General features: G+C 38.7%; 2 protein-coding genes across 2 annotated transcripts; one reads left to right on the top strand and one right to left on the bottom strand.

Annotated features, from left to right (window-relative positions):
• Window positions 1-3: 3 nt before the first annotated feature.
• On the bottom strand, window positions 4-6,429 carry LOC143293621 (2-aminoethanethiol dioxygenase-like). Its single transcript, XM_076604708.1, has one exon. It carries the CDS (start codon window positions 6,423-6,425, stop codon window positions 5,709-5,711), a length of 717 nt encoding a protein of 238 aa, XP_076460823.1. The 5' UTR covers window positions 6,426-6,429; the 3' UTR covers window positions 4-5,708.
• A 225-nt stretch (window positions 6,430-6,654) lies between these two features.
• Window positions 6,655-23,637, top strand: LOC143293620 (bridging integrator 3-like). Its single transcript, XM_076604707.1, has 10 exons — window positions 6,655-6,752; window positions 9,468-9,519; window positions 10,392-10,432; window positions 11,500-11,561; window positions 13,999-14,135; window positions 14,771-14,811; window positions 15,382-15,442; window positions 16,366-16,446; window positions 18,376-18,510; window positions 19,899-23,637. Exons 1-10 carry the CDS (start codon window positions 6,745-6,747, stop codon window positions 20,043-20,045), a joined length of 765 nt encoding a protein of 254 aa, XP_076460822.1. The 5' UTR covers window positions 6,655-6,744; the 3' UTR covers window positions 20,046-23,637.
• Window positions 23,638-25,599: the final 1,962 nt, after the last annotated feature.

Below are 25,599 nucleotides of genomic sequence, written 5' to 3'. Positions count from 1 at the left end.
GAACAGATTCTATACTGTACTTTACTTCCACCATTTCTTATATATTACACATGTAAATAAATCCACATTTATTTCTAAAGAAGTGCAAGTGTAATTTTAACATCTCCTTGTCATCAGCAAAAGAATGGTTCCCACTGAAGTTACTTTGAGCATCCTCATACATCATTAAAACTTCATTTGTCCAAATGATGTAACACCGTTCTGCTTTAAACAGTTTCTTCCCATGAAATATATCTGTTATTCTCCTACTGTTTTTTTTTCTTCTGCAAACAAATGTAATTGTGGCGAGATGTCTAAAGCATAAAGCTGCCAACCCTGACCACTTTGACAACAGAGTGTAATCAGACAGCAGGAAATGTGTGATCTAAATTATGCACTTGTGGGCAATACACATGCTACAACTGACACGCAGTTGAGCAATGTGGTGGGCAATAAATATACTGCAATTGAAGTCACATGCAGTTGAGCAACGTGAGTGGGCAATAAACATATGACAACTGACATGCAGTTGAGCAATGTGAGCAATAAACACACTGCAATTGACATGCAATTGAGCAATGTGAGTGGGCAATAAACATACTGCAATTGACTTGCAGTAGAGCAATGTGAGTGAGCAATGAACACACTGCAATTGACATGCAGTAGAGCAATGTGAGTGGGCAATAAACACACTGCAATCGATATGCAATTGAGCAATGTGAGTGGGCAATAAACATACTGCAATTGACATGCAGTAGAGCAATGTGAGTGAGCAATAAACACACTGCAATTGACATGCAGTATAGCAATGTGAGTGGGCAATAAACACATTGCAATCGACATGCAGTAGAGCAATGTGAGTGGGCAATCAACACAATTGACATGCAGCTGAGCAATGTGTTGTCTAAACTGGTACAAGTAGGCAATAATCATACTGCAAATTTCACGCAGTTGAGTGCTTTGTGTTGACTACAGTATTCTTACAACCAATTTATTTTCCTTTATCATACATAATACCCACTGTTCTAACTAAGCTCTGTGACTGAAGAGGTTTTAAGCTGGATCAAATAAATCATCTATTTCACACTGGCTGAGTTTTGGATCCTGGCAAAAATTGACTGTTTGAATTTGCTGCCTTACACAAGAGACATATCATTTGATGCACCTGCATACATATACATACATATTCTTTTTAAAAAAAATCTTAATAATTTTAACAAATGCCAAAATGGAGAAAAGAATAAAAAGTTTAATATAGAAAAGGAAAATTTAACAGCAAATTCAAACTGTACAACCATTTGCAAACTAAATCATAGTCTTGGAACAAAAGGAATTTTATTTCCATAATGTATGAATGTTGTTGGCAAGAGCAGGAAAACACATAAATTTATAACATCTTTAACAAGACTAAGATAATGAGCAAATGCAATACACAGTATTCCAGCTCCCCTCTGACAACACAATTATTTTGGAAAGAAAATTAAACACTGTTGCCTATTGGTTTTCAACACACACACACACACACACACACACACAACTACACGTCTGCTGAATAACACTTTTAACAAGACTGACACATGTACAATGGATCTACAGTAAACTCACACAAGTTAATATAAAATTTTCATTATTGTGAACCACTTCTTCAGTAGTTCTTACCTCCACTTTAAACTTAAACCCCTCTTTTCTGGGTTTTTCAATGTTACTGTGAACTCAAATAATCAGGGCAACATTCTCCATGGATGTTTCTCCTCATCACTCAAGTTACACTGGTGAACATGGACATAAAACCACCACCACCAAAACACAATTAATCTATTCATCAATTTATTCTTGCGTAATGGACAACCAACCACAGAGACCATACCAGCTCTGAAAATAGCACATGGAAAAAGCAAAATCATACCACAGAGATCTAATTTAACAATTCATATAACTTCAGACTTTATTTTTAATGTCCTCCTACGGAAAGTTTCCTTGGAAGCACATAAAAATACAAATTACACAAAGACATTCTTGACTGGCCAACAACTGGGGTTGATGCTAACCACCTGACCTAAAACAGAACAACAACAAGCGCCAAGACCTTCAAGACTTGTGTGAAACTCAGTCACATAATCCAACAATGCCACACAATTTATCAAATAGAAAAAAAGGATTATACTGTGGAGCACAATTTTTACAAAACTTTTTAAATTTTTTTTATTGCACTGTTAAAGTGTTATGCCTTGAGTTGACTTCTGTTAGTTTCTGGCCAAGAGAAATCACTGTGAAACTGACAATCTATAAATGTATAATCATACTTTTTTTTTAAACATACCTTGATCATCACTGAACTAAGTTTGAGAAGACTTGATTCAGCCCTTTGCTCTTTTGTGCCTATTCATAGACCAAACAAACCATGTTGTAACCTTGACTTTTGACTTCTGACCATGAATGCCATTAAACCTTTTAAAGATTATGCTATCATCATGATCATGACCAGTCACTACAGAAGTACATTATGTGATGAAAAATGGATAAGACCATGAACTCTATTATTAGTATCAAGATTTTTTCTGTGTAATTTATTCCAAATAATAAACTTGATCGTTGAGTTTAACCCCTCACATGACATCATCATGAAGTGGATGAATGGAAAGTCTACCATTCTACCAAGTTTGGTTCCTGTACCATTTACTGAAGCTGAGAAAATTATGTCAACATTCAAGCTGACCACACACATCTGAGACATGGCTGACAGACTCTCAGTGCTTCACTATTCAGTCTGTAATTTGCTACATGTGGTCATGTAATAAATTAAATGTTTGGAAATTCAGTATTGCTTTATAACATACATATCACAGATCAATTATGATTTTATCACGCATCAAATCAATCAAAGATCCATTCAAACACTATGCAGTCTACCTGAAGCAGTCAACAGCATAAGACAAAATTTGCAATTGACCTGAACTTGTTTCACGTGAGGTTCAATGGACTACTACATCTGGATTATGAAATATTCGTTATAACAACAGGTGAAAAATAGATTTATTACTACTACTAGTACTATATCAAGTACTACTGTCATTTATCAAATGCAAACTGACCTAGCCAACAAAAACAAGGGAGAGAATATTTCTCTGTGATGCTTAACTATCAACTTCTGCCTGTTACTCTTACATAAACAGAATAGGCAATTCTGTCAATATCATAAAGAATATTTGATGCATAACTGTGATGTGTCTGTACAATGTCCTGATTACCAGTCAGGGATGAGGCTATAAATATGTTGGTTATTTTCACAAACATACTTGTCAAGAAAGGGCAGGTCATCTAGTCTCAGACATGTGTGATTCCATCTTAATCCATCATGCAATGTGTTCTCAAGAAATATATGGGGCAGAAAAATGAGCACATAGGAATTTGTTACATGCACTCTGTTGTGACCTTGACATCGCCACTTTTAAAAGGGTTTTTCACATGTTCTAGCTATTTCCAGTCATGAAAATTTGTTGAATGAAAAGCAAAGGTATCATGCGCGGCAGCATGCATGTATACTATGTATAATCTATAAATTGCATTTACTCAAATTCTAAAAGGAGGTTCTCACACTGAGTCACAGCAGCAAAAAAAGTTATGCTGTATTGGATTGTAATAAATTTGTACTAGATCTACTGTGTTACTTTCATGACACTAGCAGAATTTTTTTTACTATGAGAAATTTGAGCTGCTCTCACCAGGGGTAGGTAATAGTGCAGTTTGAACACCCTTTCTTCTTTCTGCCACAGGAAATTAAATCTGTTCTATCATCTATGTAGGTTTCCCACAGAATTTGTAATACTACTTTCTTCCTTCAATAGGTTCTTTGCAATTACATGCACAAGGAGATTGGAACCTTGATGTGATTTAACATCTCTACCCTGACAAATTCTGTAGGACGATCACACTGATAGTCAAACAGATACTATTCTTGAAAAAAACAAAAATAAAATTGTATTCTGGAAAAGAACAAAAAGACGGTGCTGTCCTGAGGTAATGCATTCTTCCCAGGGAGAGGTTAATTCCATTCCACATACTAATGTGACAAATATCTTTACATTTAAATTACAATCTCATTTTCGATATGAAACATTAAAAGTCAAATTCTATGATAATGATACAAAACTCAAAACATGTAACAAACTTTTAACATTGAAAACAATTTATTTAAAATTAATTAGATGATTTAAAGACTCACATTACAACAATGGAAAGTAAAAGGACAATTGCTAAACAGGAAAAAATAGCAGCAAAAGACCTTGCACAGTTTAAATCAACAGTAAGTTACACAACAGCAAAATTAACAGACTAAATATAAAATCAAGTACAGGAAAGTATCCATGCTCTCAATATGTCTCAGTCTCTGGTTTCTGTCATTAGCAATTGTTACTGGGACAGAAGTAACACAAGAAGAAAAGATCAAGAAAAAGTGTTAATCTTTAAAATTATATCATAATTGATATTATTCTCAGCAAACCACTGACTCAGCTATTCAGTACTGTAACTGAACATGTTTAGAAAACACTTCACTAACCACCACCTCATGAACTCAGTAACTAACCAAAAACAAGAAAAAAAAGTGTTCTTGCAGATACATCCACTGCCAAATGCTAAAACAAAATTTATAGTTTTAACATTATAAACAATGTTTTGCTTACGAGTTATTCATACTCATTCTCTTATATAATACATTTCTTTTAAAAAGAATATTAAAATACAACAAAATATTAGAACTGATTTTACACCAACAGTACTTATCATCTGTATCACTCAAAATTCAACTTATCCGCCCCAGTTTCTACTTTCCCTCAAGTTATTGACTTAATAAATTAAAAGCAATACCCCTTCTGCAATCAGCAGACTCATTAACTGAATGAGTCATTACATACTTAACATACATTTATTACATTTACAGGAAGAGAAAAAACTTGAGTCTGGGTGTTGGGGTCAAAGTGAAAAGGGGATGCACTGAACTGAACTCAGTCACCATTTCAGTTTCGCTGATACAGCCAAAAATTGGTTGCCCAATGGACATATATATGGAGACAGCATTTCCACTTGTCTGACAGATGTAGTTGTTCTGGACAATTGACCACTGGAGAGTTCTGAGGCCATCTTGGATCTTGTGTAAACAACTTTTACTAAACTTGCGAACAATGCCAAAGGTGATCAATACAGACAAAAGCAGCAAACATATCCTGTCCACCATTTCTTTAGTTGATACTAATGATACCTTCCATTGCTACAACCAAACTCTGTACAATGAAGTGCCATCTTTTGCAAAATAATATATATAAAAAATAAATAGGAAGTAAAAGGTCCAAAAGAGAAGTCTGCTATTTCACATGTTCTGCCTCTCTCGATCGCCTTTGTTGTTTGCAAACTTGGACAGCCAATCAACTCTGAGAGCACAGATCATGTGACATGCCTCTCTTCAAGTCATGTAAACAAGGAACTCTCCTGCAGTCTATTGGATGGGTGGGTATTTAGAGCCCCGCTATTTCTAATATTTACATAACAAGTCAGTCACACATGATATAACATAGTTTCTTTATGAAACCACAACAAATTTTCATTCAATCAAAGGCCAGAACCTGTTGTACAGGACTGCTATAATTGAAAAAAAAAAGTTTATAGGTAAATAACATTATATAATGCACCATTGTCACAATAGTTATTTCACTGCTTTGCCCGGTACGGCACATTCAGGTGTGACTGTCATCAAGGTCTGGTCCAGTATAGTCCAGTGAATCACACCAAAAGTCTAAAGGCTGAGGCACACGCATAATCCAGTTGACCTCTCTTGCAGTAGACAGTGTCAATCCTCGGATTTCACTGTAATAATGACAGTCTCTGTCCTTGGAATGGTCGTATGGTGGTGCCAAAATGTCCACAAATGCTGCCATTTCAGTCTCTGTTGTGATCTGGTGAAAGTTACCACGGCTTGGTGTTAAATAACCGCATTCGTGGTCTGCCGTCAATGCCACCTCACTCTCAAGTCGCACTGATTTCAGCAACGGTTTCTGCCACTGTTCCACTCGCTGATCTATTTCATCAGGAACTCGTACACCTTCAATTTCAGTCAAGCTCATTATTTTCAAGGTACCGTGAATTACCTTAATTAATCCAAACATTCCCGGGTGATCATGCAATGGTAAACGGCCACCACTTTTCAGAATAAATATACCCATGGAAATTGCGTCGTCTTCCCACAAATGGATATAACTGACAGGCGCTCTGTTTGGAGACTGCCTATCATGTTCTCTGACAGCCTCAGAGTCAAAGTTGACATCTGACGCTCTGATCTCATTAAATGCAGACCTCAGCTGAGAAAGACGATCACGATGTGAGCTTTCTGAAGGATGAAATCGTGCAAAAGTCTTTGAGGCAAGCCTCATTACTCGTTGAATGGGAGCCGCCATCTTGACCTTGGTAACCAAAATATCTTTTTCGAAAGAGAGTAACCAACTTTCATTTGGTAAATCATTTCAATTTTTGTAAAAAACCGAGGCACATTACATACTATATCATTCGTTATAGACTCACGTTTCAACAATTTTATAAAAATGGCAAGGTTTTATTCATGTTTTCGGTGTTCAAATTTTGGTGTAGAGAGTGCATGACTGTAACCCGGAAGATCCAATGGAAATACTTGCAGTTGTATCCACTTCCGGCAAGTTTGGTCAACAGAAGCACACAGACCTGTCAGTGTCAGTGTAGTTCTTCACAAATTACTACACAATGAGCTGGTAATATATATATATATATATATATATCTGACTCTATGATTGGCTGTGTCTCCCTTTAATGTCTTGATTTCTCTCCATTCCTCCATCCCTCCCACTTCTCAGTATTTCACTCGGATTGATACCTTTCGCACACACACACACACACACACACACACACACGTGTGTGTCGGAGGGTTTGGGCAGCTTTGGAGCAATGTGCTGTATTACAGGTATGTCCAGTATGTGGAGAGTGAAAAGTAGTTGCTAGCTGGCAGTTTCATACTAAGCCACCTGTTGTATGTTGAGTATATTGACTATGTTTTCTTCATTTATTTTCTTCTGGAAGAAGCATTTGAGCCCCTCAGATCCATGGAAACATTATCACAGTGTTTACTGTGGCTGTGTGCAACAAGGACACACACACACACACACACACACACACACATCAAATCCCGAATCTGATCCCCTGGCCCAGCAACCTCTGCCTCAGGAAACCTCAAAAACATGCAAACCCCCCTTATAGTCTACAGAATTTTCACAATGATGAAGGCGGCAGTCAAGGGAAAGAAGAAGAAGGAGAAGATATATGCATGCACAATAGAATGGAATGCCCTGCCACAGAATATCTTCTTGGCTGTTAAGTCTACTATTCAGATTAGTATAGGTATGCAGTCACATTTGATGCATAATAGTTCAGTATGGAAATGACAAAAGAACACCTTTTTTTTTTAACAATTCTTATAAGATACGGAATGTTTGTTGTTGTTTTTTAAATCACAGTGTAAATACTACTGTATAAATTCTAAAATCATGTGGTATGATTTTACACAGTACATGACATGATTTAACCAGTTCAGTGCCAGGGAATTTTATATAAAAAAAAAGAAAAAAAAAGTGCTCTCCCCTTGCAAGAGAATTTTGAGGATTCAGGGGTAATAACTCACAAAATATTCTAGCACAAAAGCTATTGGTGATGCAGAAAGAAAGTAAACATTTTAGTGAAGGAAAATGAGTGTAGATTCTGCTTCTGGGCTCTTTCACCCAATAAGGTTGATTGTAGATAACTGTTCAGACATGTAAAATCAAGATGATAATTTTTGTGCTACAAAAAAGTCTATTTCCACCTCTACATAATAATATCCATAAAGAAAAGAAACAAAATACAGCTAGAAATAGCATGCCTATTTTCAGATTATACCTGCATAAGAAATTAAAACAGGCTATAAGTTTATAAAAACAAATCACAGCTCCTGCAGACATGTAAGTAAATCACTGTCCCAGCAATGACAAAGGTGGGAAAAGTCAATGTAAAAGGTCAATCACCGTCACAGAACCTGAGATGGCAAGCTTTTTGACAGCTAAGAGCGTTCGGGAGTGAGATGGTGAAGTTCTTTGATGACATTCACTCCTTTCAAGTTGCACGTGGGCCGATTAAAGTGTCTCTTGTGCATCCGGCTTGCCACCTCTTCATGCAATTCAACCATCTGATTCAGCGGGGAAAAAAAAAGCATGAAAAACAAAAAGCACGTGTTTCATGTCCAGTGCAGGTGCCACCCTGCTTTTCGTGAAAATCGTGGCGCATTGGCGGTTGTCAATCCTACAGTCTGCATTGAAATTTGAACACACTCATTCCTAAAAGCCATGCCCCCTTCATGAACTCTGGCTGACATTCGACCTATCATCTTACATCACTCCTCTCCCTCTCCTCCCCTTCTTCATAGCCACTTGTTCAAAAATGCTGTCTGATTGGATAGATGGACTGAATTACCATCAAATGGGCTGCCAGTTTCGTCACTGTCGTCAATCACCTTTGTTTTCAAACCAATCATCAGACAAGAGAGATCCTTCTCCATGGTGAAAGCTGCCCCCAACCACAAGCAGAGCTTTCAGAATTGTGTAAATCTGCTGACTGTGACCACCTTCTTTACTGGACACAGTTTTCAATGCCTTTTTTTGCACCATGCATGAATCACTTGGTCAATTAGCAAATTATTATCAAGTAGAAAGGGGTCTTCTACCTAATGAATGTTCATTTAGATAGTATTTTTGTAATCCAGACACATCAAACTAACTGTTCAGAGTCTGTTTATGTGAATTGAACCAAACTCCAAAGAAGGAAAAATCTGAACATATGCAGGACGTCAGTGGACGTCTTATAGGCGCTATGGCAATACTTTTTGTAGGACGTCAGGTGACGTCTCATAGGCACTCTACTGGTCAAAGGACGTTCACACTCTGATTATTTGTAATGCATCTGTGTATTGACTGTGCAATAGCCAAAACATTAAAGTTAGAGCACTGGACGTTCAACCTGATAGTCCTGGTTTATATTTGTAATATATGTTCAGCTTGTTCAGGATCTATTGGGTTAAGGAAAGAGATTTTTCACATCTTCTTGGCCAACATATGAAGTGCTACTGCAAGTGATAGTGCCTGAACATCCTGCATTTGTATGCACACAGAAGATCAAACAGATACTCAAAAGATTCCCTTAATTTAAGTCTAATCCATCTCAGAGTTTGATGGGTTATGGAAACACAGAAAATGAAATACCCATCAAGCACCACAGTTATAGGTTGTATGATGAGAAGATGAAAAATAAAAGAATTTAATTTATAGCATTTGAAGAAACACAGTATCAAGTTGTCAGTTGCTCACAATAAAGTGTGAAACTAATTTTGTAAAAGAAAATGTTTTGATAAACATTTTTTACTTGCATTATGTTTTTTATTTCAGGAACCCATTCAGTCGACTGACTGGACCAAAGAAAACCGCCGTATCGCGTGCAGTAAGTTTGTATCGCTGTCAATGAATGCAAACTGTATATAATGTGTTGGACTTGGAGTGTGTGACTGTGTCTGTCTGTGTGTGCATGTGATGTACTCTTTAAGTTTGGGTATGTATGTTTGTTGTAACAACAACAAAGGTGAGGGACAGTGTAGTATTCAGACTGTGTGAATTATGTGCCTTTGACTTAAACTAAGTTTGACTTCAAAAGAGTGACAGTACTTATTTCTCATTTTTAATGTTTCCCTTCTTTTTGCCTCACTCATTTTCCCAATCGGGAAAAAAAATTGTTTTGATTTGAACACATTGTCAATGAATATCATGCAATGCAACAAGAAAGACTTTTGATTTGATAACTTGGCCGTCTTGTTGATATATACATGGGTCTTTGCGAACATGTACCATTTTGTTATGATCTTGTACACTGCAGTGAGCCAGGATCACTGATAAAATTTGACAATACTGTTGGATGAGTAGTATTCAGACTGTGTGAATTATGTGCCTTTGACTTAAACTAAGTTTGACTTCAAAAGAGTGACAGTACTTATTTCTCATTTTTAATGTTTCCCTTCTTTTTGCCTCACTCATTTTCCCAATCAGGAAAAAAAATTGTTTTGATTTGAACACATTGTCAATGAATATCATGCAATGCAACAAGAAAGACTTTTGATTTGATAACTTGGCCGTCTTGTTGATATATACATGGGTCTTTGCGAACATGTACCATTTTGTTATGATCTTGTACACTGCAGTGAGCCAGGATCACTGATAAAATTTGACATATCATTGTATTGTTATTAACAGCTCAGCTGTTGGATGAGTTTGATGAAATCATGTTTTATATTTTCTTCATGGTTTGTGTCTGTTTTTCAGGCAGAAAGAGAATTCGAGAAGGAAGTGAAAAAGCTTGAAGAGTAAGTACTCTTAGCTGTTACACTACTTTTTTGGTTATTATTTGTTGTTGTTTTTTGTTATTTTGATCAAATCTCGCATAATTTTTTTTCTTAATTCCACATTTAAATCTCCATTAACATAGTATGATTTGCAGTTAAAGGATATTATAGATTTCAGTTACGATGATGTGTGGAGAAAATGATAAAATATGTCAGTGAGGTTTGCTTTTTCAGATAATCAATTTTGAACACATTCTTATATGTGCATACTCACACAGTGGTCTGTAAGTACTAGAATTGAAGACAATGTCTTGTTGCCTCATGACCTTTTGATCACATGGATTTCCTGCTTCTAGCAAAAAGACCAGTCCTTCCTGTTTTGAATGACACATGTAGATTTCTAAATCTTTGATGCTTTTCAGTTAATAAAGTGATTTTGTTTGTTTATTTATCAAGTATTCGTCCTGACGACTGTGAACTGGAAGGAGGTGGATGGGGAGTGACATGTTCGTTTGAATAATAGGTTTAAAAAAATAAAGAAGTAAATAAAAACACTCTGTGTGATTGAATTGAGGAACATTTTATTAACAGAAGCAATGCAACTGTTGCAAAACTGTTGCAAAACAAGAGATTTGTGGATGGGCGCCATAGCCGAATGGTTAAAGCGTTGGACTTTCGATCTGAGGGTCCCGGGTTCGAATCACGGTGACGGCGCCTGCTGGGTAAAGGGTGGAGGTTTTTACAATCTCCCAGGTCAACATATGTGCAGACCTGCCAGTGCCTGCACCCCCTTTGTGTGTATACGCAAGCATAAGATCAGATACGCACGTTAAAGATCCTGTAATCCATGTCAGCATTCGATGGGTTATGGAAACAAGAACATACCCAGCATGCACTCCCCTGAAAGCGGAGTATGGCTGCCTACATGGCGGGGGGTAAAAACGGTCATACACGTAAAAAGCCCACTCACGTATATATGAGTGAACGTGGGAGTTGAAGCCCACGAACGCAGAAGAAGAAGAGATTTGTGCATATTCAAGTGTTTAAAGTGAAAGAAATTTCAAATACATTTTTTAATTGGTTCCCAGGCTTGACGAAATAACCAAACGAATGTACAAAGATGGCAAACGACTGGTGGAGTCAAACACAGGTAATCCAAAGCTTGCTCACAGCTTTTGTCTTCACTTTTGTGTATTCTTTGTGCAGTACATTTTGAACATAATCAACATTGCCATAAAGGCAGATACTGATTGACAAACAGGAGATGAAGTAAAACAGTAGATAATAAATAACTTTTATTGTGTTGGGGAAAAAAATAAGAGTTGAATCAAACTATGTTGCTTTTAGCCCAACCAAGCACAAAGGGGACATATCAGGGCTGGACATAAGAGTTAGACCAGGAGTGAACACTGACTTGTGGAAATAAAGTAATGAAACTATTGAAATCGAGAATCAGTTTAGTTTTGAAAGTTTCTATGAAAGCTTTCCATTCAGCATGCTGTCACTGTCATTTTAGTGGTGTTCTCCCTGAAGTTTGCTCTGGGGCCCTGAAAACATGCCTCATTTTCTGCCATCAGTATAATTTTAGTGACTGTTCTCTGTGAACCTAGCATGGAAACACTTGTCTGTTCTTTGGAACTGTGTACAGTTGTTTGTGTTAGCGATATATAAGGACTGTTTTATTGTGTACAATCTTTAGCATGTGTGATGTAAAGCTGTTTTAAAGTTCATGCATGTAAAACCAGTTCAGTGAAAAGCATCAACCATAGTTGCAGATTGGAAGAACTTTCAAATAAAAAAGGTTGATGGAAAAAGAAAAAAAAAAGAAGAAGAATGGTACAAAGCAGCAATGTTTATATGGGTAGAGCTGTATCACTGCACCAGCCATTGATGTGAGAGCATCTAACAATAAACTGCAGTACCATATGCAGCATGCAGTGCTGACCAAGGCGGTGACAATAAGTAATACAATACACATCACAATAACACTGTGTGGCTGTGTGCAGCACTGACCAAGGTGATGACGAAAAGTAATATATTACTTTACAATACCGCTGTGTGCAGTGCTGACCAAGGCAGTGACAAACAGTACAATACATTACAATATTGCTGTGTGGTTGTGAGCAGCACTGGCCAAGGCCATGACAGAAAGTAATACAATACATTACAATAGCGCTGTGTGGCTGCGCAGCACTGACCAATGCAATGACAGAAAGTAATACATTACATTAACACTGTGTGGCTGTGCAGCATTGACAAATGCGATGACAGAAAGTAATGCAATACATTACAATATTGCTGTGTGGTTGTGAGCAGCACTGACCAGTGCAATGACAGAAAGTCATACAAAACAGTACAATAACGCTGTGTGGCTGTGAGCAGCACTGACCAATGCGATGACAGAAAGTAATACATTACAATAACGCTGTGTGGCTGTGAGCAGCACTGACCAAGGCGATGACAGAAAGTAATACATTACAATAATGCTGTGTGGCTGTGAGCAGCACTGACCAGTGCAATGACAGAAAGTCATACAAAACAGTACAATAACGCTGTGTGGCTGTGAGCAGCACTGACCAATGCGATGACAGAAAGTAATACAATACATTACAATAACGCTGTGTGGCTGTGAGCAGCACTGACCAAGGCGATGACAGAAAGTAATACAATACAGTACAATAACGCTGTGTGGCTGTGAGCAGCACTGACCAATGCAATGACAGAAAGTAATACAATACATGACAATACCACTGTGTGGCTGTGAGCAGCACTGACCAATGCAATGACAGAAAGTAATACAATACATGACAATACCACTGTGTGGCTGTGAGCAGCACTGACCAATGCAATGACAGAAAGTAATACAATGCATGACAATACCACTGTGTGGCTGTGAGCAGCACTGACCAATGCGATGACAGAAAGTAATACAATGCATGACAATACCACTGTGTGGCTGTGTGCAGCACTGACCAAGGTGATAACAGAAATTAATATAATATGAGTTTAATTTTGGCCTAGAGATAACACCTCCACCTAGGAAGCACGAAAATCTGAGCGCACTGGTTCGAATCCTATAATCACCATAATTTTCTCCCCCTCCATTAGACCTTGAGTCTGAGTTGGTCGCTGGTCATTTGGATGAGATGATAAACCGAGGTCCCTTGTGCAGCATGCACATTTAACTCGCGTAAAAGAACTCGCGGTAACAAAAGGGTTGTCACTGGCGAAATTCTGTAGAAAAATCCACTTTGATAGGAAGACAGTTCTTATTCTTTGCTCGTGGGCTGCAACTCCCGTGTTCACTCGCATGTGCACGAGTGGGCTTTTACGTGTATGACCATTTTTACCCTGCCATGTAGGCAGTCATACTCCATATAAATTATTCGGGGGCAGAAAACAAATAAAACTGCAGGCAGTAAAAAGCAAAAAAAAAAAAAAAAAAGAAAAAAAAGGTGGGGCTCTCAGTGTAGCAACGCACTCTCCCTTGGGAGAGGCATCCCAAATTTCACACAGAGAAATCTGTTATGACAAAAATGAGTATTACAATATATTACAGCACAATAACGCTGTGTGGCTGTGTGCAGCACAGACCAAGGCAGAGCGCCGTCTGACCCAGGAGCTGCTGGGCACGGTGCTGTTCCAGTCGGAGCAAGACCTCCGCTGGCAGATGGAGGAGTGGGACCATGCCTTGGCCAAGTTGGACATGCATAATCAGGATGTGGTAGGCAGGGCTTCTTATTGGTTAAAAATTCATGCTGGATGTGGTAGGCAGGGCTTCTGATTGATTAAAAACTCTTGCAGGATGTGGTAGGCAGGGCTTCTGATTGATTACAAGTTCATGCAGGATGTGGTTGGTAGGGCTTCTGATTGGTTAAAAATTCATGGCCAAGCTGGATATGTACATGCAGGACGTGGTAGGTAGGGCTTCTGATTGGTTGAAAATTCATGAAGGATGTGGTAGGCAGGGCTTCTGATCGATTAAAAACTCTTGCAGGATGTGGTAGGCAGGGCGTCTGATTGGTTCAGAATTCATGCAGAATGTGGAAGGCAGGGCTTCTGATTGGTTAAAAATTCATGCAGGATGTTGTAGGCAGGGGTTCTGATTAGTTAAAAATCTTGTGAATCCCAGGGAGTTTTTTACCATTGTTCTCGTGGGTCCCAGGCTACCTTTACAGGGTCACTCTTAATGCTGGATACTTTAACAAAACAGACATAAACTGTCAATGGTCCAATGTTTGTTAGTTTAGACTCTGTCTTTTGACATTCAGTCTTGCTACATTTTTTTTTTCAATAAGATTTTATTTAGCACTTTGTCTAAGTACAGTAAGTTCCTATACTTTGCTGTATCTGTTTCAGAATGCAGTGGTGCAGAAGGCAATGATTGAGCCTGTCAAAAAGTGAGTATATCTGTATGTGCAGTGAACAGTTAGATGTGTTTGAGAAAGTCTGTATTGACATACATTTCAAATTTGAAACATCTTAATTTTTCCATAAAGTAGAAAGAAATACATACTGAGGCCCAAGTGATCACAGGTTGAATAAAAAAAAATAATAATAATAAAAATCATGCTGAGAGAGAGATAAGGAGAATGTGTGGCTTGACTTTGCAGATGAAGATGTAGGGAATGGTTGTGGAGCCACATCAGGTGAAGGTACACTGATGAACATTGACCGAGATGGACATACTCTGCCACAGTGACTGCAGGGCAACGTCAGATCTGAGTTGGGTGTTGGGTCCAGAAGATGAAGAATATAAGAAAGTAAAACACCCTGAAGTAAAAGAACTTGGAAGCACATTGTTCACAGAAGCAGATTTGATGATGCAGAATTTTTTACCCTTGATTCTGTTTTTTTCAGGCCTTTGCAACTGTGCCAAATTTGTGAGAATATGAGCCCTGTTCTTTTTGTTCTTTTTTTTTAGCACATGATCTACCAGTCAATTCAAGTGAGGTGTATTTATTTTCCAGATTGAACTCCATTTTTCCCAATGTTCAAGCAGCAGTGAAGAGGAGAGAGCAGTCATTACAGGTAAGTAGAAGAAGAGGTTACAGGCAATTATAATGATAGAAAAATATATAAGAGGTACTTATGACTGTGGAAAAAGCGGTGAAAGGTAAATTATGAAATTTTGACAGTAGAAAAAGAGGTGGCAGCTGAAATATAACAGTAGAAAAAAAGATGACAGTTTATTATGACAGCAGAAAAAGATGTAACTGTTGAATTATGACAGTAGTAAAAGAGGTGACAGGTGATTATGACGGCAGAAAAAGATGTGTCAGCTGAATTATGACATTAGATAAAAAGGTGACAGGCTGGGTTTCTTTCTTTCTTTCTTCTTGTTTTGTTTGTTTGTTTCAGCAACTTGTCGTTGTAAAAATCTCCTTCTGTTCAAGCAGATACTTTTAGTTTGGAGACACCAACTGCTATGCAACATGATAATTATTTTACTCAGACCTGAACAGGGAAGTGGGTTTATGCAAAGATCAGGTGTCCCCTCCTTTTTATTTATTTTTTCTTCTTTTTTTTTAATAACAGCAGATGTGGTGTAGCAAATATGGATCAGTCCAAACGCTTAGACACCTTGTGCATGTGCAAGTGCTTTGTGTTGGGAGTGTGTCTAGGGTGGGGGGGGGGGGCAAATGATTTAATAATGTTTTGAATCTTGTGTTCAATTTTTTCTTTTTGATATTTATATGTGTTTTTTTTTTTCTATTTGAAAATGCCTAGGGTTTATTTTCAAGATAAGGCATAAATGCTCATAACGATAATAATAAATGAAACTGGAAACTTTACAGTGGTGGCTGGTTTACCATGATGACTGATTTGCTATGAGACCTACTATATATACCATGGCAACTGGATTGTCATGGTGAGGTGACTGTCTTTTCTACTGAGACAAGGGACTGACTCTGCCTGGGGACTGACTGAGGGAGTGATGCACGGTGTTGCAGGAGTTGCAGAAGTGTCAGAGCAAAGTGAGCAAGTACCAGGAGCGGGACCGCACGGGACCCAACATCGTCAAACTGGACGCTGTGAGAAGCCGCACTGCACAGCACACCACTGATTTACCACATCACGCTCCCTTCACACTGGCTGTTTACGTTACTTTATATAACTTGCCATGGTGCTGGTGGTTTACATTGCACTTCTGACGTGGTTTTACATTATACAGCCACATCTCTGGATTTACATCACACACCACAGAATTGATTTACACTACTGAAAACTGAAACATGCTCATGATGCTGTGATGGTAAACCTGTAACATGTTGTAAAACTGAGATGTGTTGTGACCGTGAAATTGAAGCGTCTGATTTGCATTGCAGAAAACTGAAACACACATACACATACACACAGACATACACACACGCACACAAACACACACATGCACACACACACACACACGCACAAACGCACACATGTATGCACACACACACACACACACACACACACACACACACTTTCTGACCCTGCACAGCCACTAAGGCCTTTCTTCACTTTATGCAACAAACGCTGCAACATTTGACAATGCTTTTTTGTGCTGTAATTATGCCAGCCAATGATACAGTGATACATTTGATGGCTGCAGTTAGTATATATTATTTAGATCAGAGATCTGTTGCCAAAGTACCAAAGATTCATCTCCATTATAAGCAGAAAACGTATTTTGTTTTATATCAGATTTTTGGCATATGGGAAGGGAAACAGTGTTCTTTCTTTTGTGTGTGTTTTTTTCCCCTCTCTCTCATTTCTTTGTCCCTTGCATTGAAGGTTATTTTTCTCAAATGAGAAACACCATCATCATCATGTCCAGAACTTTTGCACAGTTCATACATACCACTGAAGAATAATCACAGAGTATAACAGCAGCAATTGATATGCAAGGGTATTTCTATTTCATAACATATAAAGATGATAAAAAGAACACACACACACAAAAAAAAACAACAACAACACCAACGACAAAAACAGATAACAGAAATGTGTTATTTGATTAAAATTTAGCCCTTTCACTGCCAAACTCGCATTTATGCAGCAGTTAGATAGAGGACCCATGTCATTTAAGGGTGACCAGATCATGGGTCTGTTATCCATGAACCTACTGCTCGTTATGTTCAGCGGTAGGATAGGCCATATTTCCTACATATCACAGGAGGAATCCCCAGCTGTTCTTGGACACCATATTTTCTGTCTTTATAGCACAAGGGAATTTTGCACTCTAAACTGACTGGCGGTGAAAGGGTTGATTAAAGTAATATTGACCCTTGCAGAACAATGAAACTTTGGTGATTCCTGCGCTGTAATTAGGGTTTGTAAACTTTAAAAAAAAAATTTTTTTTTTAGGTCAGTTTCAGAAGGGCTTTGCGACGGGCGCAGTAGCTGAGTGGTTAAAGCGTTGGACTGTCAATCTGAGGGTCCCGGGTTCGAATCACGGTGACAGCGCCTGGTGGGTAAAGGGTGGAGATTTTTACGATCTCCCAGGTCAACACATGTGCAGACCTGCTAGTGCCTGAACCCCCTTCATGTGTATATGCTAGCAGAAGATCAAATACGCACGTTAAAGATCCTGTAATCCATGTCAGCGTTCGGTGGGTTATGGAAACAAGAACATACCCAGCATGCACACCCCCGAAAACGGAGTATGGCTGCCTACATGGCGGGGTAAAAACGGTCATACACGTAAAAGCCCACTCGTGTGCATACGAGTGAACGCAGAAGAAGAAGAAGAAGGGCTTTGCCCCCCACCCCCCACACCCCTAACCCACCCCCTGACTCCCCAGCGAGGTATCACCTTTTCATCATACTACAGGCTTTTGCAGCCACCCCACTCCCATCCCCAGGCTACAGTACACTTTTTTGATCCAGTCCCTCTCACATACCGGATATGGCAGTGAATCTGAGGCATTTTGTAATGATCACCAAGATATCTCCATCACCGTAACTGCCATTATGGTTTTCAGGGGAGGAAAGCCCTGGTCCAGGCCCAGAACGAGTTCAGCAGTCAGAATGCGGCACTGTCGGAGGACATGCCCAAGCTATACGAGAGTCGGCTCCAGTACTTCCAGCCCTCCTTAGAAGCGCTCATCAAAGCACAGGTAGACAGTCTCATGGCTGGCTGTGTTTTTCAGTTCTTGCTGTTGAATGGAGAATTATGGTGTTCATGGATTCATGTGCTAAGTTGTGTGATTTTTTTCTCTTTTTGTTTTGTTTTGAATTTTTGTTGTTGTTTTTACACACATATCAAAATTCTGGATTCCGAGGAGTAGCAACAGAGCTGTATGGAAACATGCGAGTACATCCGTATCTATACCATGTGTATACACAAATGTACACACATATATACACATGCATGCGCACACGCAGACAGACACACACACACACACACACACACACACACACACACACGCACACATGAATGCACACATGACTGCCTTTCATTTGCTAATGTCTGTAGACAATTGGAATTTGTCATAAACATTTCAAAAGTCTTTTTTTACGTATGTAGATATTCTTATGTGTTTATGCAAGAACATGTCTGTGTGACTGTTGGTGCAGTAAATGTCAAACACCTTACAGGTGAAAAGGAAACGATAACAGCCTTCTATACTTGTCTGTGTGATTAAGACTTAAAGGCATATGAGAAACTATAACAGCCTTCTAAGTTCTATGTATTTCTCTATATAACTGTTGTTTGTTGAGTACATGTCAGATGCCTTACAACTGTGTAGGACACTATGACGACTTTTTCTACATGTCTGTGTGACTGATGCTGGCACAATACTTGACAGAAAACTTACAGTGTTTGGGAAACAGTACCTTCAGAGCATGTCTGTGTATGTGACTGTTGTTGGCATATTATGTAACAGAAAACTTACAGGTGTGTGGGAAACTTTACCTTCAGGACATGTCTGTGTATGTGACTGTTGTTGGCACAGTACTTGACAGAAGACTCACAGGTGTTTAGGAAACTATACCTTCAGTACATGTCTGTGTATGTGACTGTTGTTGGCACAGTACTTGACAGAAGACTCACAGGTGTTTAGGAAACTATACCTCCAGTACATGTCTGTGTATGTGACTGTTGTTGGCACAGTACTTGACCGAAGACTTTCAGGTGTTTAGGAAACTATACCTTCAGGACATGTCTGTGTATGTGACCGTTGTTGGCACAGTACTTGACCGAAGACTTTCAGGTGTGTGGGAAACTATACCTTCAGTACATGTCTGTGTATGTGACTGTTGTTGGCACAGTACTTGACCGAAGACTTTAAGGTGTGTGGGAAACTATACCTTCAGTACATGTCTGTGTATGTGACTGTTGTTGGCACAGTGCTTGACCGAAGACTTTCAGGTGTGTGGGAAACTATACCTTCAGTACATGTCTGTGTATGTGACTGTTGTTGGCACAGTACTTTACAGAAAACTGACAGGTGTGTGGGAAACGATAACATTCTCTGCAAGTCTTGTTTTTCAACTGTTGAAGGTGCAGTACACAACTGAAGCGTTTAAGGTGTACGGGGAGCTGTCCAACACGCTGAACGGCCAGCAGGACTGCTCCAACCAGGAGTTCTCCTCCCAAATCCAGCAGACGTTGGCAGACATCAAGGCCCTGTCCATCACCGTCGATTGACGCCCCCCCCCCCCGGCTGGTGGGCGCTGTGAAAGAAAAGGGCATGTCATTGAGGACACAGTGCACTGAGGATGGCACACTATTGTGAGAGCAGCACCTCACCCATGCTGTTGGTGTTGTGTTGTGCTGCTTCCACAATGTCAGGGACCCAGCATCAGTGGTTGGGGAATTGTATTGTATTGAATTACTTTGTCACAACAGATTTATCTGTGTGTGAGATTTGGGCTGCTCTCCTCGGGGAGAGCATGTCGCTACATGGCAGAGTGTCATCCTTTTTTTTTTTTCTCTCTTTCTTTTTTTCTGCCTGCAAGTGTATTTGCTTTCCAATCAAAATGGATTTTTTTTCTGCAGAATTTTGACAGGGACATGCTTTTTGTTGCAATGGGTTCTTTTATATGCGCTAAGTGCATGCTACACACATTTTATCTTCTCTTTCAAATGACTAGCAACTGGACCACCATTCAAGGTCTAGTGGAGGGGGAGGAAATACTAGCAGGTATGAGATTCAATCCCATGTGCTCAGATTCTCTGGCTTCCCAGGAGGATGCATTACCACTAGGCCAAACTCCATGTGAATGTAAATGTGAGGGGATCGGTTCTGTGGGCAGAGAAATGGTAGCACAGTACACGAAGCTCCCTCACAGCTACGGTGACCCAATGTTTTGCTGACAACAGCTGGTGCTACGTAGTGCAGAGATGAGTGTACTCTTCTTTTGTTTTTGTTTTGTGTGTGTGTGTGTGTGTTTTGTTGGGTTTTTTTCTTTTTTGTCAAGTAAATGATTTGTTGGACATTGGTTTTTCAGGTTTAGGAGTGATCAGGAGATAACTTCAGTGTGGTTGTAAACAGCTGGCTGTTGCAACATTTTTGGGGTGTGTGTGTGGGGGGGGGGGGGGATTTGTGGAGGAGAAGGATGGTGCATGTTGATAAATCTTAATCACATTGGCATGAGATTATGGACACTGTTTCAGTTACTGTGATATAAGTTTAAATATATGGTAGTGGGATATGGTATGCTCAGTTTGAGCATCTTGTTTTACACTCGGTTGTTCATTTGATCGGTTGGTTGGTGTGCGGTTGAGTGAATGCTTGTTGCAAGAGGTTTAGGACATTGTGAGCAGTTGTATAACTTTATCAGCATTATCGTGCCTGTTCTGCTGAAAACCAGAGATGACTTATGAGCTGACTTGGTGGCAATTATCCTCCGATATCCTACTTGATATCTCATTATGCCAACCTTAAGAAAACAGTTGTGTGTGTATCATATGTTGTTGTGTTTTTCAAATACATTTCACATCATGTAAGTACCTCTGAAAAAGTAATTGAGACATTGGCTGTTGTGCTGGATTTGATACTACTGAAGAATATACAGGTTTTGTTTAAGTGCACATGCATGTGTCTGTGTGTATGTGAGCACACACATGCATGTTTTTGTACATATATGTGTGTGCATGTGTGGTTGGGTGTGATATCTTTGGATATATTCTGTCATATGTGTGTAGCTTTAGGTTTTACTTATTCAATTTTTTTGTTTTTTGCATTTTTTTTTATTGTGAAGGTGCCAGTAGTAGTATTTAGTCCAAAGGACATAATGGAAGCAGCCAGATGCCATCTGCCTTTTGCCTGATACCAACTTCACTTCCACTGTGTCAGGAGACAAACAACAGTTGAATGAGTCAGTAGCGGGATTCTAGTCATGTAGAGTACATTTCAAATCAGTATTTGGGATTGTCAGTACTGATAGTTGAAAATACTTTGTATGATAGCAAGGTATATGTGTTATACTGGTTCACATTTTGCACTACGTCATCCATCATTATTATTCTGTCTGTGTGACCATATTTCCACAAGGATGATTGGTACCCTCTTAGTCAAAACATATTATTGGATATTTGTATTTTACTGAGATGGGCAACTGGTATAGTCATTGGTTGGGTGTTTAGATATTGGTTTGGTTAGTTGGTTATGATTGGTTGGTTTTGTATGAAACATATATTTGTCTTATTTGTTTTGCTTAAGTTTAGTTAGTCCATGAAATGTATTTGTGTGTTTGGATTACACACACACACACACACACACACACACACACACACTAACACACTCATACACACTAAAACTCACCCTAACACAGACTTAAAAGCTCATGTGATTTCTCAAATTGAGAAACAGTGGAAAACATTACCTGCTAAATTGTTCTGGAAATAAAAACTAATTCCTTATTTCAGAACTCTGAGATGATTTTTTTTTCTCAGTTTTTGCTGATTTCTTCTTATGAGCCAGAGTGCCTTATTTTGGGGCAAATTAGTTTTTGTATCCATCAATGATCAATGAGTAAAGTTCATACCTGTGTGTCTGAAATTATGGCCATATCCAAAATCAACACATTAAAAACCATAGTTGTACTGTGTACATCATATATTCAGCTAGCTGAAGCATGATCATGATGCTGCCAAAGTCTGAATGCTTTTTTTATGATTGAGAAATTTCAGGTCAGAGTGATTACAAGTGATTCACACAAATTGCTCTAAACTGGGGATTACTGAATCAATTGAAAATGGGAGGAAGAGAAAAGGCTGATGGAGCAGTAGCATTTCAGCTTTTCTTCACAAGCTGATAAAACTTTTGATGCCAGAAATGATTATGAAGCTTATGATGCAGCCACACTCCACTGGAACTTCCTGCCATGTTTAATATTGAAGAGTGGATAAAAATGTTCATCAATCAACTTTCACTAGTTTCAGCATCAGACTTAGAATTATGGAATGTCTTCTAATGGCAGCACTGACAAAGTTTGTTGAGATATAGTAAACTGAGAGCAAAACTTTTCATTGCATATGATAACATTTCCCGTTTTCTTAATCATAATCTTGTTGAGCAAATTGTGGTTTAGTGACTCAGTGCCAGGTTGTTTGAAAACATTTAAGTTTTTCTTTATTTTTACCATCATGAGAACAGCTTATGGTTCTACTTGTGACATAATAGGTTGTAAATCACTGGTTGTTGTTTACTGTTTAGCTATGAATTTAATATGCTTTGTAATCCTTGAGTATCAAAAAAGTAATTCTTTTTAGTTCTGTGGGGGCCTGGGAGGGGGAGGCCTAGGCCATTGGACCCTGTAATCAAAAAGAATTTAAAATTGCATTCTGAAAAATGTGTTAGGTACTGCTTGGAGTGGCCAAATTATGGATATTCAACAACTGCATGGTTCATGACATAGTTATTGCCTCATATTTCATTAAAGAATTTGGGGCAGAAACCAGCATCAGCTTAGAGAGCTGGAAAAAATATTAGAATCTCTCTTTGTTTGTTACTTTTTGTCTTTGATGACTTTGTGTGTATGGTAAATATTTGCAGCATTCATCTTATTTGAAGTACGATATTTACTTATGACCTTTTGATATTATATTGGTGGTGATGGTGCTGCTCCTAATATTGCCATGCTTGTGGGTGTGGCAGGGTTTTGCACTGATACGCAACAAGTGCACAGCTGCATGTATGCACACCTGCTTACGCAAGAAAGAAGTCATTCCAGAGAATTGTTTATCCCATGGTTGATTGAAAAGCTAAATTGAAATATAATAACTTGTATGCCACAATCAAGATTTGTTTGTGGTGTGGTTGTGCGTGTGTGCACTTGTGTGTATGTGTACATATATAATATACATGTTTGTACATTCATAAATCAAAATGACATCCTGAACACACACACACACACACACACACACACACACTGCACACACACACACTGACAGAGAACATGCATGCATAGCACACACACACACACACACACACACACACATGCACATACAAAATAAAACACTGACACACACACTCAAATTGTGTTGAGTTTGTCTTTGATGAATAGGCAGTGTTAAGAAGTTATTGATCTATTTATTTATCATTGCTGCTCATAGCCAAGCCTACCACACAGGACCACATCAGGGCTGAAAACAATATCAATCCCTTGGAACATAGAGAGAAAAAAAATGCTGGAAAAGAAAATCAAGCATAAGTATAACTAATACTCCTGCACATAAACCAACAACATACCTTTGGCGTTGACCATTTGAGCAATTTTTCACCAGAAGATCTTCCCTTTTTTTCAAGAAAAGAAAAAGGGCTGGCCACGGGGTGGAAGGGGGACAGGGTAAGAAAAAAAGGAACCTGGACCTTTACTTAATTATGCATAATAATTATACAAACTTACTTCTAACTGTTCTAACTGCCTCCTCTGCCATAGAAGTTACAGGCTTGTGAAACCTGCTACTTACCTCACAGGCAATACACATTCCAGAAAATAAAATAAAATTTATTGTTCAGTTCAACACAAGGATGACAGTATTTCCACATTATACAGACATCCGAACTGGCATTTTCTATTTATTTTACCTTTTTTCGGTATTAAGACGCGCGCGCGGTCGCGTGTGTGTGTGTGTGTTTCTTCTTCGATTTTACGCCTGTTCACTAAAAAAGACGGAAAAAAGTATGCGCGCATACTGTTTCAGAGTGATGTGTCTACTGTGTTAGCTCCATCTATTACAAATAGCACACACATAAATGAAGGGAAAATGTATTCATGCAGAAGGACATAGATAATGAAGAACACACACACACACACACACACACACGTACACACACATCTACACCCCTCCACGCACACACACGCGCGAGCGCGTGTGCACACCCACCCACATATACACACTCATGCGCGCGCACGCGTGCACGCACGCACACACACACACACACACACCGACACACACATACACCACCCTCCCCCCCGAACCAACCTCGGCATTTTCACTATGATTTTTCTTCATCTCAGTCACCGCCTTTTTTTTTTCCACGTTCGCCCAGCCTTAAGTCATCGTTCGTGGCAACTGGCTGGTGAGCAACATGTAGTAGTTCTGTTTGTTTTTTGTTTTGTTTTGATGTGTGTGTGTGTGTGTGTGTGTGTGTGTGTGTGTGTGTTGTTGTTGTTGTTCTTGTTCTTGTTCTTGTTGTTGTTGTTTTGTTTGTTTGTTTGGCTTTCTTTTGTTTTGTTTTTGTTCTTTTTTTTTAACTCACGTATGTAGACACATATGCATACGCACAATGAAAAACAAGAGAGGCAAGGCCTTCAAGACTCACTTGTGATACACTTAAAAAAAAATCCAAGTTTTTTATGTATTGAGCATAATTTCAAAATGTAATGTTTAAGATGAGAAAGATCAGTTTAAAGCAAATTAAGTCCCCTAGCATTAATTACAGAGTGATTTCCCTTTTTTTACTATCTGCACCAAAACGTTTGCAAATAAATAAAACTTCTATGCTTAGCAAAAGAAGTTCCTGTTTGAACAAAAAATGATAATGATGACTGCTCTTGTTGTTGGGTCGAATATCAGATCAAAGTGCCAAGTTTAGAGAATACCAAAAAATAAATATTACAGTAAATGCAGTTTGCATATAATTAGGCTTCTTTTTTTTTCTTTCTTTCTTTTTGTGCCCATCCCAGAGGTGCAATATTGTTTTAAACAAAATGACTGGAAAGAACTGATTTTTTCCTATTTTTATGCCTAA

This window comes from Babylonia areolata, chromosome 19 (genome assembly GCF_041734735.1).
Source record: "Babylonia areolata isolate BAREFJ2019XMU chromosome 19, ASM4173473v1, whole genome shotgun sequence".
Taxonomy (NCBI): domain Eukaryota; kingdom Metazoa; phylum Mollusca; class Gastropoda; order Neogastropoda; family Buccinidae; genus Babylonia; species Babylonia areolata.
This window is presented reverse-complemented; position numbering and strand designations above follow the sequence as displayed.

Excerpts from the sequence above, each read along its gene's own strand:
- LOC143293621 (XM_076604708.1), bottom strand. The coding sequence starts at position 6,425 with ATGGCGGCTCCCATTCAACGAGTAATGAGGCTTGCCTCAAAGACTTTT.
- LOC143293620 (XM_076604707.1), top strand. Across the intron at positions 16,447-18,375 it reads ACATCGTCAAACTGGACGCT|GGGAGGAAAGCCCTGGTCCA; the intron begins GTGAGAAGCCGC and ends TATGGTTTTCAG. Across the intron at positions 18,511-19,898 it reads AAGCGCTCATCAAAGCACAG|GTGCAGTACACAACTGAAGC; the intron begins GTAGACAGTCTC and ends CAACTGTTGAAG.